This window comes from Notothenia coriiceps, unplaced genomic scaffold, assembly GCF_000735185.1.
Source record: "Notothenia coriiceps isolate Sejong01 unplaced genomic scaffold, NC01 NC01_scaffold00015079, whole genome shotgun sequence".
NCBI classification, from domain to species: domain Eukaryota; kingdom Metazoa; phylum Chordata; class Actinopteri; order Perciformes; family Nototheniidae; genus Notothenia; species Notothenia coriiceps.
This window is the reverse complement of record NW_011347780.1, coordinates 18,841-34,804: the sequence shown is the minus strand read 5'-3', so window position 1 is coordinate 34,804 and position 15,964 is coordinate 18,841. Positions and strand designations below refer to the sequence as shown.

General features: G+C 42.0%; 1 protein-coding gene across 2 annotated transcripts in view; it reads left to right on the top strand.

Annotated features, from left to right (window-relative positions):
- Nucleotides 1-7,347: 7,347 nt before the first annotated feature.
- Nucleotides 7,348-15,964, top strand: part of LOC104948779 (amyloid beta A4 precursor protein-binding family A member 1-like) — a 17,221-nt gene continuing 8,604 nt past the window's right edge. For both annotated transcript variants that reach the window (XM_010775006.1, XM_010775005.1), the window contains exons 1-5: nucleotides 7,348-7,652; nucleotides 11,707-13,630; nucleotides 14,281-14,646; nucleotides 15,229-15,268; nucleotides 15,414-15,559. In XM_010775006.1, coding sequence (XP_010773308.1) covers nucleotides 11,768-13,630; nucleotides 14,281-14,646; nucleotides 15,229-15,268; nucleotides 15,414-15,559 — 2,415 coding nt within the window. In that variant the 5' untranslated portion in view covers nucleotides 7,348-7,652; nucleotides 11,707-11,767. The remainder of the gene's footprint in view (nucleotides 7,653-11,706; nucleotides 13,631-14,280; nucleotides 14,647-15,228; nucleotides 15,269-15,413; nucleotides 15,560-15,964) is intronic.

The following is a 15,964-nucleotide window of genomic DNA, read 5'->3' as shown; positions in this document are numbered from 1 at the left end:
TCCAGATCTTTTTGGTGTGAACGCAAAATCCCAGGAACTATCGGAACTATTCCTGGGAAAAGTACTCCGGTATGAAAGCGCCTATAGACTTCTATACAATTAGACTCATTTTTGCAATCAGTGGAGTCCCCCCCCTGCTGGCAATTCGATAGAATACAGGTTAAGCAACTTCCACATTGGCATTGCTTTTAGATACCAGACGTTATACCCCTTGGGTTGGTATACATATTCTTATTTCCCTCATGGAACAAAGGCAAATAAGCACATTTCCCAAAATGCTGACATGCACCCTTAAAGAGGTAAAAGTGTTTATTTTATCAACACTACACCACTTGGTACACGGCTTCAAATATTTAGGATTTTGCTCTCTGAACATTCCTGTTGCAACATTCATTAAGAGATGCCAAAACATACCTGGCAGATTCAGTTATTTTAAGTGAAAACATTTTACTTTAGGGACAAGTTTTGTGCAATTAAAATCAGGTCAGAGAGCTGAGTGTTTTGTAACATAAACATAAGCTCCACCTCTGAAAGCGGGCCTACTTCCTGTCGCAATTAACTTGACAGGATCCTGCTGCTAGTGCACCATGAGGCATGGGTCTCCGGCAGCTAGATCCATCCCATTATTTCATCACAGTCTTCATGTGTATGACATCTCAGCACATAGCACATATACAACAAAAGAGAATGTTATAGGAGTTGGCGAAAGATGGTAGACAGCGTAATGTACACATGATCTAATCTGCATTCATCTGTTGGCTTTGATCACTTGACACAACTTAGATATGGGTGTGTAAGGAACTCATCTGGATCAGCTGCAGTACCAAGGTGGCAGGGGTGCCAAAATCTGTTATTTCACTGACTCCAGATGTTGGAGTCAATGCAGAGCAGATGGGCTTCTTTTCACCAGTGAGCCTCTGTGGTAACCCCAAACCAGCACCAAAACAACTACGACAGGAACACGCAAGCATGAGCACATCACACCAATTTTGGCTTCCCTCCACTGGCTTCCTGTCCATTTTAGAGTTCATTTTAAGATTTTATTGATTGTTTTTGAAATCGCTTAATGGGCTGGCCCCTCAGTACATCTCCGCACTCCTAAAGGTGTACACCCCTTCAAGGTCTTTGAGGTCGGCTGATCAGCTGCTGCTAGTAGTCCCTAAAACCCTAAGAAAAAGACCAGGGGAGACCGAGCCTTCTCAGCGGTAGCCCCCGGGCTCTGGAACGACCTGCCCCCCCATGTCAAATTGTCGCCCACCCTCCAAACTTTTAAGTCCTGCAGAAGACCCACCTCTTTTCCCTCGCTTTCGAGTCAGTTTGAGCTATGTTTTATCGATTTTTATGCTTTTATTGTCTGTCCATAGCCTTTGTGTACCTTGTATTAATTCTATACCTTTTATCTTTTCTTATGTATGCCTTTTATCTATTATTGTAATATTTATTATAATGTTATGTTTGCTGTCAAGCACTTTGGTAAACCCTCTGTTTTTAATATGTGCTATAGAAATAAAGTGCATTGGATTGGATTGACATCACAGCTAAACCTGCAGCCACTGCTAAAAGAAACACGATGAAGCCTACATCAAGCAAAAGCCTCTAATTGTAATGTTTAAAGACTGAAGATGTTGTGCAGAGCGTCTCCCAGTACCTTCTTTGTGCAGCGTCCAGCTTGTAAAGCCTGGATCTGACGTATATCCGCAGGTGTTGGACTCGAAGTTGCAGGAGCCTGGCAACAGGTCGTGTGCTTGGATGGTAGCTTTGAGGAAAAAGAAAGAAGAAGAGGGAAATTGGAGTGAGAGAATGGTAAGAATGAATCATAGCAACAGAAACATGCCCTCATCTACTGGCATTGGCACGACCATTAAATAAAAGTACTCACCAGCTAAAGTGAGGAGGTAGAATGGAAGCATTGCAGCTTTCTTTTCAAATTACCCGACCTGAAAATAAGAAAAGCAATAGTAGGTCTCACGATGCATCCACAAAAAAGCACAAAAAGCTGCAGGAAAAGTGTGTTTTTTAAGATTTCCTCCAGTGAGAGTCGTCTGAGTGTCTCTCCAGCTCATAGACTGGCAGCCCACTGCAGAAATGGAAAGCGTGTGTCTGGACAACAGAGCAGGGAGGAGGAGGAAGAGAGGACTGAGAGGGAGGGAAAGAGGAGGAGAAAAGAAGGTGAGCAATGCAGTTGGGAAGCCAGTGAGGGAGGAAGAGAAAGAGGGATAAGGAAGGGGGGAGGAAGAAGTTGGAGATGTTAGTACACACACACACACACACACACACACGCACAGACAGACAGACAGACACAGACACTTTATATATTTCAGCTGTAATGGCACAGTGGATACATGTTATCACAAACTAAATTAGTTCTGCATTTTCAAACAGAAGAGTAGTTACAAAAGATAACATTGCTACAGATTTCAATCCCTGATCCCACTCCATAACAACGAGAAGTTCCTTTTAAAGGCATTGCACTCTGCAAAGTCATTAACAACTCTGCTCAAGTCCAAATGTGTGGCTCTGCTGTTCTTATTTAGAGCCTCTGACTGTTCTTTGAAATTGCAAGCACTTGATAATGATAAAGCAGGGGTATACATTAAGAAAGTAATGTCAAACTTAGTCAGTTAAGTAGTTCATTCCTTCTGTTCTCTTATGTCCTTCCTGTACATCTGGGCTTGCTCAACATTACGTCCCTAACTTTTTCCAACTGCATCACCCTAAGCATAGGGCCATAAAGACAAATGTTTTCCAGTTTGGTGTGAAGAGGTCCACTGGCGAGCACCGAGTCTTCTTGACCTCAACCCTATCCAACAATTTTGGGATGAACCCGGAATGCACAGGGAACAAATCCCTGCAAACAGGTTCCAAAATCTTGTGGAAAGACTTACTCAAAGCGTGGTTTTTGGCATAACATGACCGAAAATCACATATGTGTGACGAGTGTGCTCATATTTGTGGTATATAGTATATATTATCAAGACATTTTGTTCATTGTATGTTAAATTAAACAAAAACAAAAAGTCTAACACCCAGGAGATGGTAGATTTAAGGAGAGGCCTGAATACACAAAATGATTTAAGCTTTGTTTTACAAACCTGCAGAGAGTCAAAACATTTTGAAACCATAAAATATGTCTCCTGGCTTCAGTATTAAACAGCTTGCAGCATTCGGTGTTTGTGAACTTCACATGAGGCAATTCTACTTTAATTCTTCAGAAATCAGCAAATATTCCCATGGAGTATCCTCCAATTTCATTAAAAAAGTAGGAATTTGTATACCAACACAACAAAGACAGAATCACCGAAGACCAATACTTGTTATGTGATTTGGAACAGGACTTTTTCACCCATTGTGTCCGTGCCAAGTGCCAAGTGCCAAGTGCCAAAAATGCAACTTCTTGACAAGTCATTGGTAGAAAAAAATACTATTTTGAATTGGTTGCACATTCTTTAAGTTTAATTTTCCTAAGAGAATGGATTCAAGAGGGTGAGAAGAAACTAATGCAGCATGTTGATAACAAGAGACCAGACTATTTTTTGAAGGAGGCGCACTCTCATCCACATGTTATCCATCTGTCTGAGCTTTCTCTTTGTCCGCCTTTCTTACACAGTCCACTCCGATCATTTACCTTCTTCTTGCTTTTGGTTATCTACTTTTGAATGAGGTGCCCTGAACTCTTTCAGACCAGATGAAGGGGTAAATTATACCCTGACTGTCCCCAGAAAACCTCAATACTGTCATACATATTTTTCTTCAGAAATCACAGAAAATCTGGGTCATCCTCACCAGAGTTTTGGGAGGAAAAAACCTTAAAAATTCTCAAGAACCCATCAGCAGAGAGAACATTTATTATGTCCATGAATTTATTCAGTTCCCAAGACAATTCTAGTTTTTTACTGGTTTGATCTTTCATCACTTATCTGTTTCCTATCCCTGGATTTCTGTTTCTACTTTAACAGTAATATATAACTTCCATAAAGAGCTGGAGAAGTGCATGCAGAGGTTAGTGTTTGCATGATACAGTTATGACATCCTATCCTCAGTATGTGATTTGCTGCCAGAGGTCTCCGCAGGTTACATCTCCACCGGCCCCCACCCCTCCTCTGGGAACACCCAGACCACCGCCTTGGACCAAGAACTCTGAAGAAGCAACATTAATCTTGTTATTAATCATTAAACACCTGCTTTGTTCTCAGGGTTGATGAGAGCAGATTAATTTGTTATTGGCATGTTTTCAACCAAGATTTCTCTCTAAAGAAATCAGTTTTTCCGAGCAAAACTGGCTCAGATGCCAGATTTTTACTTCATCTGTAGGGATTATTAGTAATAATGTACACTAATGACCACTACAAACCGTAATGTAATCATGAAATTGTGAAATCATTCAATACATTTGTAAGACTAAGCAGTTTTCAAATCCCCAAATAAAGTTTTTTTTTTAATCAATTCTTTATTGTGTCTTGTGATGCCTCAGTCATAAGCAGAGACAGCAAAAGTACACACATCCTTTACTCAAGTAGAAGTGTTTACTCTGGTAAAAGTAGAAGTACTGACTAAACTTCTTTACTCAAGTAAAAGTAAAGAAGTATGGGCTTTGAAATGTACTTAAGTAAAAAGTACCCATAACTAGCAGCTGTTTTAAAGAGTACCTGACCTCCTTTATATAAATAGAACCATAATGTAATTGTTAGCTAATGAATGTTTCCATGCTGAACAACGGCAACATGACAAAGTTTTAATTGGTCCCTTTTCTTTAGCGAAGACCGGGAAATGATGGATACACAGATCGTGTTCAAATCAATAGGCACGCAATGACTCTAAATAATAATGGTCAAGCCACCAAACACAGATTCAAACGAAAGTAACAAACCTGTTTTTAAAATGTAAGAAGTAAAAGTTAAAAGTTGTCAGAAAATAATTTGTGGAGTAAAGTACTGATACCAGAAAAATGTACTTAAGTACAGTAACAAAGTGTTTGTACTCCACTAATTCCCACCTCTGGTCATACGTAAAGCAAGGTAAACTGAAACAGCTGATTTTTTTATTTCCCCCACTGAAGGGCCCATTGGAAAGGCCCTTAACCCCCCACTAGTCCAGTAGCCAGAAGATAAGATTCTAGTCAAGGATTTATTATGTATAGCTGACATACAAACAGTGCTCTCAGTGTAACTTCCCCAGATAGATTAAGGTTGACAATTAAGTGTAACAGTACATGGGTATTAACACCATCCTGCCAAAGAGTGCAATCTGCAGTCTGACTGAGAACACAGGCAAACATGGAGCCTACTGTCTCATGAAAACATAGGAACCTCCAGTGCGCATTTTAAGAAGCCATGGGTTTTCTGCCTGATAAGATATAACTCTGTAATGGGCCGCAATGAAACATTAATGTGCATTAATTCCAGTAATGGGTACAGTCGGTGCTCACCGCATGCTATACAACTAACGACAAGTCACGTACAGTATACTTTCATCCATGTATGCAGAGAAAGCCACAAATTATTGATGTCTTTCTGGAAATAGACCAGCAAAGAATTGGACTCGTGAATTATATGCGTGTGACATGACCCCAGATACATTGTGAATGACCTGATTCTGCATGTTGCACTCTATATTTTGGATCTTTCTGATTGGCTCAAATTGTGTGTCACGCATGCCTCCACTTTCAGACAAAAGTGCAGGCTGAATGTGTGGGATCTGAGATGTGTGTAGCTGCAAATATAGCAATCAATCACAGATTAGATGCCATGGTTACAACTCTACACCATCACCATTCTCCAGTCACATTGTTGTCACGGTAACGGCATCTCAAGTACGTGCATGTGACTTAAGTGAGAATGCATTACAGGGGCTCAACAATGTAGACACAGGCCCTATTGATCTGCTCCACCAGGCCTTGAGTGACACAGAAACATGCCTGGATTATAGCGCACATTGTTTCACACTCCACTCAGTAGGCCTACATTGTATTTCCGTCATGATGATTAGTTAATGTATTTCCTCTTGGACATGTTGACCTAACAATACAGCAGGTCTGCAATTAAAAGGGTTTGTGAAACTTTATGAAACTTTTTGAAACGTTTATGAAAAACAAAAAAGACGATAACTTTTTTTAGTATCTGATTTCATTAAAACAGCTCTAACCTGTTAATGTTTAAGAACACAAATTAAGAACATTTACCTACTGTATGTGTTAGATAAAGACACACTTATTATATTGTATTAAAGTATTTCCCCCCCAAAACTTTATTGGAACATGAACCCCAAAACTTTATTGGAACATGTGTATCACATACGGCTAGTGATACAACCATACAGTCTATGGATAAAACCCAGACATCCATTGGCCTTTCTCCAAGCGGATATTTTGACATGTCTGGGAAAAGTACAAGTGTTACCAATTAGATTAACAAAGTTCTACTCATGATTTCCAGTAAACTAAAATAGACTCTGTATAATAGGCTTAAACTGTAAATATCTCTGTATATTAAGGTTTTAAATGTCAATACAAGTAAATTATTTAATCTTTTTAAATAATTCCTCAAGCTGTTTAATAACACATACACATTTATTAATAATGATAAACTTCAGGGAAACAATATTTTCATTTCCAAATAAAGTGACAACTACGGTATGTTACTTCCGGCAGACATCTTTGATTAGCAGGACTCATTACTGTGTTGCCACTTTGATATTAATTAACCATCATGGTAATGTTTTTTGCCTCAGTTGGGGAGTCTTTAAAAACGGGCAAAGTTATCAGACGTGGTTTTAAACGTCTGTGTTTTTAGTTTACATTTGTCTTTATGGGAAAAATATTGTTGTTTAACTTCAGCTAACATTAGCCTCTCAGTGCTAAATGTTAATGTGCTATTAAGCTAGCTGCTAGCTAAGTGTTAGCCGACTCGACAGAATTATTTTAGCTAATCAACGATGATAGGGCACAGTAATACTATATTTTAACTGTGTATTATTTTATTGACCTGTATTTAAATCATATTTTATAATTGTTTGTATGATTGAGATTATGCAATGTTTTTAGTGTGTGTTGATTGGTACCTATAGCCTACAGGTCTGCAGATGGAAATGAGCTATAGCTAAAATCTGGCATAATTAATCTCTTCTCTTTTCTGTGATTAACGTATTCGTATGCATGGTCCTTGCTGAAATAAATACATAATAATAATAATAATAATAATAATAATAATGATAATAATAATAAGTAAGATATAATTTGTTTTGCTCTGTGTTTTAATATTCAGGAGCATGAGGAAGACCCACAGCTGGATAACAGCGACACCTCCGACAGACCGTGGGAACATATCATCTAACGGTGTTGCAGCAGGCAGTCAGAGGAGCTGCTGCTGCTACTGATGGAGGAGGAGGAGGAGGAGGCTTCACTTCTCATGGCCGTAAAGACCTGTTTGTGTCTGCTGCACCACCAGCACCAACCGAGGCTGTAAAGGCGCTTTGTGCATCGCTAATCCGCTCTGATGTCACGGTGCAGAAGGAGGGGCTCTCCGCTTTAATCCAAGCAAGTTGTCTGGAGAGAGAAGCAGAGCCAAACCGAGCCGAGCCTAAACGAGAAGGCACGGGATATACAGCAGGGACGATGTGTGCTGCAGGACCCGGGCCTCTCCTCCTCTGACATGCAGGTAAATCGGTAGATGTCATGTCCGACAACCTCTGAAGGGAAACCGGGTTAAGTGTGTGGTTGAAAGAGGGAGTGATGGTTCAGGTTTTTCTCGTTGATGGCGGATCAGACACCTGCAGAGATTTAATCTGGCCCGTCAAGAGGGAGGCTTTAAAACAGGTGACAGTGTGCTGCACTTGTTTTTTCACATAGATGTCAGGCGGTATCTATAAGAGATTGTGTACGTGATTACCAGGATATACGTGCTTCATATGCATAATAACGCCACGCATGAATTGTAGCCTGTAAATGCATTTCAAATGGCCACTATCTGATAATGAGCACCGATCCCAAAAGGAAGGCTTTTTTTCTTTACCCTTTTTAACATAATAATATCGTTCAAGGCCGTGGGAGGGGATTTAAGAAGCCATTAAGCCTTCAAAATAAAAGCACTTGCCAATTTGGCACTAGTTCATGGATTAATCTTGTTCCTCTGGAGCATTGGCAACGTCGACTTGTAAACACAATGTAAGGTATGCGACTGTTGAGATGTGTGTGTGTGTGTGTGTGTGTGTGTGTGTGTGTGTGTGTGTGTGTGTGTGTGTGTGTGTGTGTGTATATAAATCATGCTGTCAAGAATAGAAAGATAATGAGAATCCTACACAGTGAGAATCATTTTATGATAATCGATTAATCATCATAACATTTGTTTTGATTCTCTTATATCATTTTCCATGCAGGAAGGCAGAAAGTTATGTTTTAAAAAACTCAAATATTTGCATTATCCTGTTAATAACGTTTGGGTTTGGACTGATAAGACGAAGAGATATAAAGACATTACTTTGGTGACATTTTACACTTTTTAAGACATAAAAAACAAAACGATTAATTAAGAAAATATATAGCAGAGTAATGGATAATGCCAATCATTGTTGGCCCTAGTTTGGTTAATTTAATATCATTCAAATAGCTAAATGCTGATCACAAACTGCCATAGCATTTGGTGATTTCCTCAAAGTGCTTGTTTTGTTTGAGCTAAACGTTATGTCATGTTTACCATTCTTGCTTGAAATACTTAAGCAATTATCAAAGCTGTTATTTACATTTCTATGTATTGATTTATTGATTTATCATCCAATCAAATAACTATTCCAAGATTTTTCAAGCAGGCTTCAGGATAAAAGTTGAGGTCAATATAGTACTGGCGCCTCGGTGAAGGGCAAATGTACACTTGTTACAATATAATAGTGTGATATAAGACTGGATACCAAATTTTCAAATGCATTATGACGATTGTAACTATCATGAATGTACCTTTTTAATTTTGCCTTGTCACCGGGAAGATCTTAATATTACTTGTCCTGGTTATATGTTAAACACAGGGTTGTATTCTACTCGTGTTTACAGGGACTGCAGGGGCATCATTTAGTTTACATGTCAGGTACAGTTGTTTTGTTATTGACATGGTCGTTGATAAAAAAGAAAAATGACGTACAGATTCCCATTTATTATTTATCAGCAATAATGAGCTTATTTGATTGTTGACTGTTAGAAACGTTAATAACTCCTCTACTTCAGAAACGAAATGAACATTTCTGTAAAAGCAACAATAATTTACATTCTCTAGAGCTCTGGGAAATTGTTATGGTGTTTCCTCACGGTTTCTGAAACTGAAGTAGACCAACTGCTTCCGAATGATTTCCTAACTATAAAAATGTACTAATCAGGAAAACACATATTGTGATGACTGCTCAAATGGTCTTAATAAAGCCCCAAACTGTTAACAAGTAAAAGGCTACTAGGCTAGTGATTAGATGCAATCAGTCCTTGCTAGTACGCCAGCATGCGAGTGTTGTCTGTCAGTATAAGATCAGCAAATTAATGGACTAGAAAAACCCTCAGCCCGCAGCTTTCACTTCAGCCTGACAGATGGAAGTGCAGCTCTACAGGCCTAAGTTTCACTGCCACGTTGCCAGGGCCATCTGTGAGCCCCCCCCCTTTGAGTCACCCAACCATTGCCATCTAGTCTCCGGGCATTAGAGGGACATTAGCCACCCTGAGAGTCCGCCCTCACCCTCGCTGCGTCCCTCCATGGTCCCTCCCCAGCAGTTTGTGGTCCGTGCTCAGATTACAGGGTCCACATTAACCTTTGCCCTCTGTGGTTTCTCTCTCTGTGTGTGTGCACTCAATTTCAGAGTCCTGCATTTCTGAAAATACATCAGAATCAGAACCAGAATCAGGTTTATTACCAGTTAGGGTGATACGTACGGGGAATTTAACTTGGTGTTGTGGTGCTGTAAAACAAAAATTAAAAAAACACAGATAGCGAACTATTTTAAGAACACTATAATGACATTACAAAAAAATTATATAGTAAAATAGAAAATAAAATAAAGCAGTATTTACATTTAAATAGAATGCAATAAAAATATAAAATATGTGCAGTAAGCAAACTAGATATTGTCCACATTGTGTGCATTAATGCAATATATCTGCCCATATAATCTGACAAGTAACCTTGTGACAGAATGCAATATGAAATGTGTTGATTAGAGAGGAGCTGCAGTAATTTACAGCAAGCTTATCATTACTGTAGTTCACTGTTACATCCATTCCCCTGAAAACAAGAATACAAATTCAAAAGGATACATTATTCACGTTTGTAGCACTTTTTTTAATTTCCTTGCGAATAAAAACTCAAAGTATCACAATTTGAAGTTAAAGTTATGAAAGCATCGGTTTTGTTCTCCCAGAGAGCACTTCACTTCCAAAATATCCCCACAGATAGCCAGTTGTAATACTGCAAATTCATGGTGTTTTATCAGAGATCTAACGAGTCAGTCACCGTTGTGTAACCTTATTCGGCGAAAGATAATAATTCAATTGACTAAACAGACATCTATTATAACAAAAAAATATCACATATTTAACCAAAAAAAAAATAGGAGGCCAGATAATTCTAATAATCTCAGTGAAAACCAACAATAATGGTTTGAAACCCAAGATTGTTAAATGAGTACAGTATTTTAAATATTCATCACCCATGAACTAAAGAGTTGAGTTAAGAAACCTTAAGGAGAACTTTTTTGATGTCTCATGTATACTCCCACACATTTATGGATTCTTGTGATCATTAAGGTCGGATAAATAAATGATGAAAGCATCTTCAGTGAAACGTATCCTGCAGCAATAATGAGAAATGCTTTTAAGCTTTTATGTACAAACAAGCGGCAGTCTTTTTTCTTTCTCCAAGTCAGACTGCACAGTTTCCATTGGTGACCTTTTCTGGAACGAGCTTATTATTCCTGAAGCATCGAGTGGGATTGCGTTCGGTTGTCCTTTCTCAGCCCGTTGACCTTACTCAGGGTCAGGCCTGTAGTAACTGATGTGTACCCTGATAGCCTAGTCATATTAAATGAATATCAAAACAGGGCTTCTCACTCTCAGAGGGCCTTTATTATTCAGATCACTGCCCTATCTATCTCTCTCTGTCAGGTCCTATCTGATACCTAACCAAAGACGTGTCCCTCCTTGTCCTTCTGCCCTGCCTCATCCTCCTCTTTTTCCCCTCCTATGCCATCTGCCAGCTGCTGTTGAACGTGGTACAGATTAAAGTGCACTTCACACACATGGATCCCAGAGGATTTAGGGTTTTACTATTAGCAATATAGAGACAGGGAGTACTATGTCTGATACCCGACATCAATGTCATCTTAGATAGAGATATGTCTGGGTTGGGGGCTTCAGTAGCCATCGTAGCATGTACACTTTCAATACGTATGGGTAAAAAAGTGTTTTTCTTCCTTAAAATAAAACCTTTGTCCAGATGAAAACGCAACACTGCGGCGTTGGTGGCGAGGTCTTTGCTGTGGGAGTAGCCTGATCTCAGTAGCAGACTTCTGGCGCCTCTCAAGGGTAGAAACAAGGGTTTTCAGTATCATTTGGATTTGAACATACAGTAATGTCAAAAGTCATAGAAATGCATAGTGTTTCTGTTTTAAACGTAAACCTTTCCTTGACCTCTTATGTGCATGATAAGACTTGTTCTCTTATATCCTTTCTCCGTCTCTACCAAGCTGAGTTATAAGTGGAGTTTCCCTGGAGACAAGAGGAGCATGTTCTGATCAGATCCCAGCCATGAGCCACAAGTATCAGGGAGATGCGTCCGGGGAGGCAGGCGAGGAGCAGAAGGGGCCCCCGAGGAGCCGGCAGCCCAACGGGACGTCCCCCGGGGAAGCTCCCGTCCGTCGGTCCTGGAGGCCATGTCAGATCAACCAGGACGGGGAACCAAATCCCCATCACCACCACCACCACCATCATCATCAGCCTCCTCACCACCAACACCAACCCTCAGCTCGTGGGGCCCCTAGGCACCGCAGGCAGCCCCCGTCAGGGCAGAGCCAGGCTCACAGTCCCGGTCTGGTCCCGTCGTTGGTTTCCACCAGTCCAAACGGGGAGGATAATCCAGACTTTGAACCTCGTCCCGTCCAGCAAGCCCGCCCTGCTGTGACACGTTACCGCCGCCATGGAGACCCTAATCCAAGACTCAGGGGTCAAAGACAGAAGCAGCCAATCAGAGACATGCAGGTCTCTCCACCTGGTGTGGAGGAGAGACAGAGTCCAGCAGAGGTGCAGGTAGAGCAACGCTCATTAGAAGATCCTGTATCCATCAACCAATTGCAGGACAGGGGATCTCCTCACCAGACTCCCATTGCTGTCCCCCCCCCCACCCAACTCTCACCTGCTCCTGCAACACATGACATGCAACCTCGCCTCCCAGACACTCCTCCTGCTGAGGCAGAAGAAGACCTCCAGGAGCCTGCAGTGGAGTGTGAAGAGATACCAGAGGAAATTCAGGCACAGGACGAAGAGCAAGAACAGGCGGAGGATGACGGAGACATCTCCTCGACCCCAAGTCACTCCCACTGCAGCCATGAGGACACACAGGCGGTCGATGAGGGAGTAGAGGAATGCTCAGAGGAGGTTGAGGAGGATCAGGTCGAAGAGATGGACGATGTACCGGAGGACATCGCAGCTCAGGGAAGTGAAATCACCGATCTCTGCTCCGACACGGAGAGCGTGGCCTCGCTCAGTTTGGACGGACCTCTCCACAGCCCCCCGCCCCTCCAGTCCCCAACTCCTCCTTCCTCCCCAGATGTTCCCCCTTTTCCCCAGATAGACCACTTCAGCGAGGACGCCAGCATGAGCCCCGTGCCCGACAACGACCTGCTTCCCGAAGACGAAGACGACGATTGCTCCGATTCGGGCTCGCCGCCGCAATTTAGCTCTTATCCTAAAACCTATGCAGACTTTTATACGGAGTCCCACCAAAAAACCTACCAAGAGCCGGTCTACGAGTCGTACCCGGAGACAAAGTCCTTTCCTATCTCTTTCCCAGAGCCCCTCAAGACCTCCTACCCCGAGTTGCACAGAGAACCTCGCAGGCAATCTGGTTGGAGGACAGAGTCTAAAGAGGCCCAGCAGGAGACCCCCTTTAACAGCCATAGACAGGAGAATGTACAAAAAGGGGCTCCATCCTCCCCCACCAAGAGCTCCCATTATGCCCAAAGGCAGGGCAGAGCTTCCCACCCCCCCCTTCTGGACCGCTCGGTCGGGTGCCGCCTGCACCACTACGACGGGCAGTCCGACGTTGAGGGGGAGGGTGCCGATCAAAGTCCTCTGCCCAAAAGTCGCAGGCAAACCCCCAGACAAGCAGAATCCCAGGCCAAGAGCCCCTCGTCTGGGCAGAGCAGCTTGGGGGAGACCCAGGAGGAGAGGAATGCGGTGGGGGTGGGTCTCCAAGGGGAAGAAGGTACGAGGGGATCAGGAGACGCCATTACCCTGGCGATTAAAGACATCAAGGAGGCGATTGAGGAGGTGAAGACGAAGGTGCTGCGCTCCCCCTACACACCTGACCGCCCCGTGGAGCCCATCTGGGTGATGAGGCAGGAGGTCAGCCCCACAGAGGAGGGGTACCCACTGCAGACTGGAGCTGGACATGTGAGTGTGACTTCACTTAAGGCTTACTCTTTTTGGTTTAATAGAATATATCTCCCAAAGGACGCAGCAATATGGTCTGAGACTGTTACCATTTCTGGTGTTTGACTTGATTGTTGAAAATACATTTCTATGATTTTAGCGACTATGCTCATTTGCCTTCTTCCTAGTAGTGAAATGGGAATTGATAAATTGTTATGTGTGCGTTATGAGAGGACGTTTTTAGCCTAGCTTGGCGTGAAGACTTCTCTCTAAAGTGTAAACATAGGCTTACAAACAACTCTTATTTGTTTTCTTGTTTTTATATCTTGTTTGTTTAACACATTTTTTTGAAGTTAAACTAATATCAAGACGTTTTTCTTGATATGTCTTAGTGCCATTTAGTTTTCTCTTTCGAAGTGGTGTACTATACCTTTAAGGCTGCATACGAGTGACATTGCCAGAGGAGTTTTGTCCTGCAGTGTTTCAGTAATTCAATTAGAGTGAAATGCTTCCGGGAAGTTTTACAACATGACTTACATCCCTACTCTCATTTCATCGTGTGTTGGATTAATGCCCACATTCTGAATAATGTACAGTCAGAATAAGATGTCTGCTGAGCTGCTGTAAATGCATTAGGTCATTTCTATTATCTTTTTGTTTCCCTCTCTCAGTCGTCCCCTCACTCCCCTGCTCAGTCGTTGTCTGAGTCTCCGTCCCGCTTTGTTCCAGTTCGGGAACCGGTCAGTCCACCGAGGGTCGAGTCCTCCAGAGCTCCTCCTCCTCCTCAACAGTACCACCAACCGCCCCCCCAACAACACAACCACCACCAAGCCCACCTCTCACAGCAGAGGGACACCGCCAGGCCGCCGCAGACACACACACAGCCTCAACCGTACCAACACGCGGCGCCCAATCAGCTTCACCATCGGCAACATCAGCACCAACAACAGACTCCACATCAACCGCAGCTTCCGGCTCAGCGGCCGCGACCTCAAGTTCAGCCACAGTCGCCTTTACAGCAGCCGACGGTCCAGGAGGTGAACAAACAAACTTAAATCCACAAAAACTTAAAGAGAAAATCGTCTTATAACTCAAGAGCTTGCTTTTGCTTCAAGTGTTCCTCAATTTCTAAGTAATTGAGGAACAGTTGTGGGCAAATGCATTGTTTGTTGCAATCAGGAACCTCTGATAACTCAATTAGTATACTTTTATTTAAATCAGAAATTATTTGTATTTGTCCCCGAGCAGGGACATTTGCATTGTTACAGCAAAGGAGACTAAATAGAATAAATAGACTAACATGTAAAATAAAGAGGCAAGAATAAGTACATTTTTCCACCACCTAGTGTTATTTCACAACATTGCTGAGAATGTGCAGAAGGTAATCCAATACAGGCGTGCAAACACTGCTAGACCACTACGTAACGCACTGAATCCATGGCAACATGGATGATAAATCCTTTAAAGGCGGGCATCTTTTATAAAGTTTTTATCCGCCAGAAGCTAAATGGCTGACAGCAGTAGAAGTATTGCAGAATGTAAATGAGTTGGGAGAGACCTGCAGTATGTGAGTGGAAATAAAAGCATCATAATGTAGTGTTTCCTTTTTCTGCCTCCAGCTGCGCAGATCTCTTCCTTCATTTCCAACGTTTGTGGATGGTGAGTGGATAATTAACTATTGTAGATGTTTAGTGTAGTTTTGCAAGTTCATTTTCACATTTTCCCTCTTTTATATTCGTGAAGTGTGTTCAGTGTTGGTTGTATGTTTATGCATGTGCCTCATGAGTGTTATTGTCTCATGCAGTCCCGGGGCCATGTGACCCAGATGACCTTATTGACGGCATCATCTTCGCAGCGACCTACCTGGGCTGCACCCACCTGCTGTCGGAGAGGACGCCCACGAAGAGCGCCCGCATGCAGCAGGCACAGGAGGCCATGAACAGAGTGCGGGTGAGAGACAACTACACCTTATTATATTTATTATATATTATATATATATATATTTCATCCTGCAGGAACAACAGGGATTCTGTGGGTCCACCCAGATTTCATAGCAGCTATTTGTCCTTAAACCAAAACACAAAAAATCAAACTCAAAATCAAAATGCCACAGATGATCAAGATAAGAAAAGATGGACCTTTATTAATCTCCGTGGGGAAATTCAGTAGTTTAACAGCAAAAGGGTGAGAGGGAAAAACAGGACACCACAGATTCACACAGATTAATACAAATCAAAGATTAAAATGATAAAATAACTATAAAATAAGAAATGAATTCAAATGAACATATATACATATTTGGTCATGCAGTGTTTCCCACAGAATTTGATTCTATTTGTGGGGGCACCGCAACAC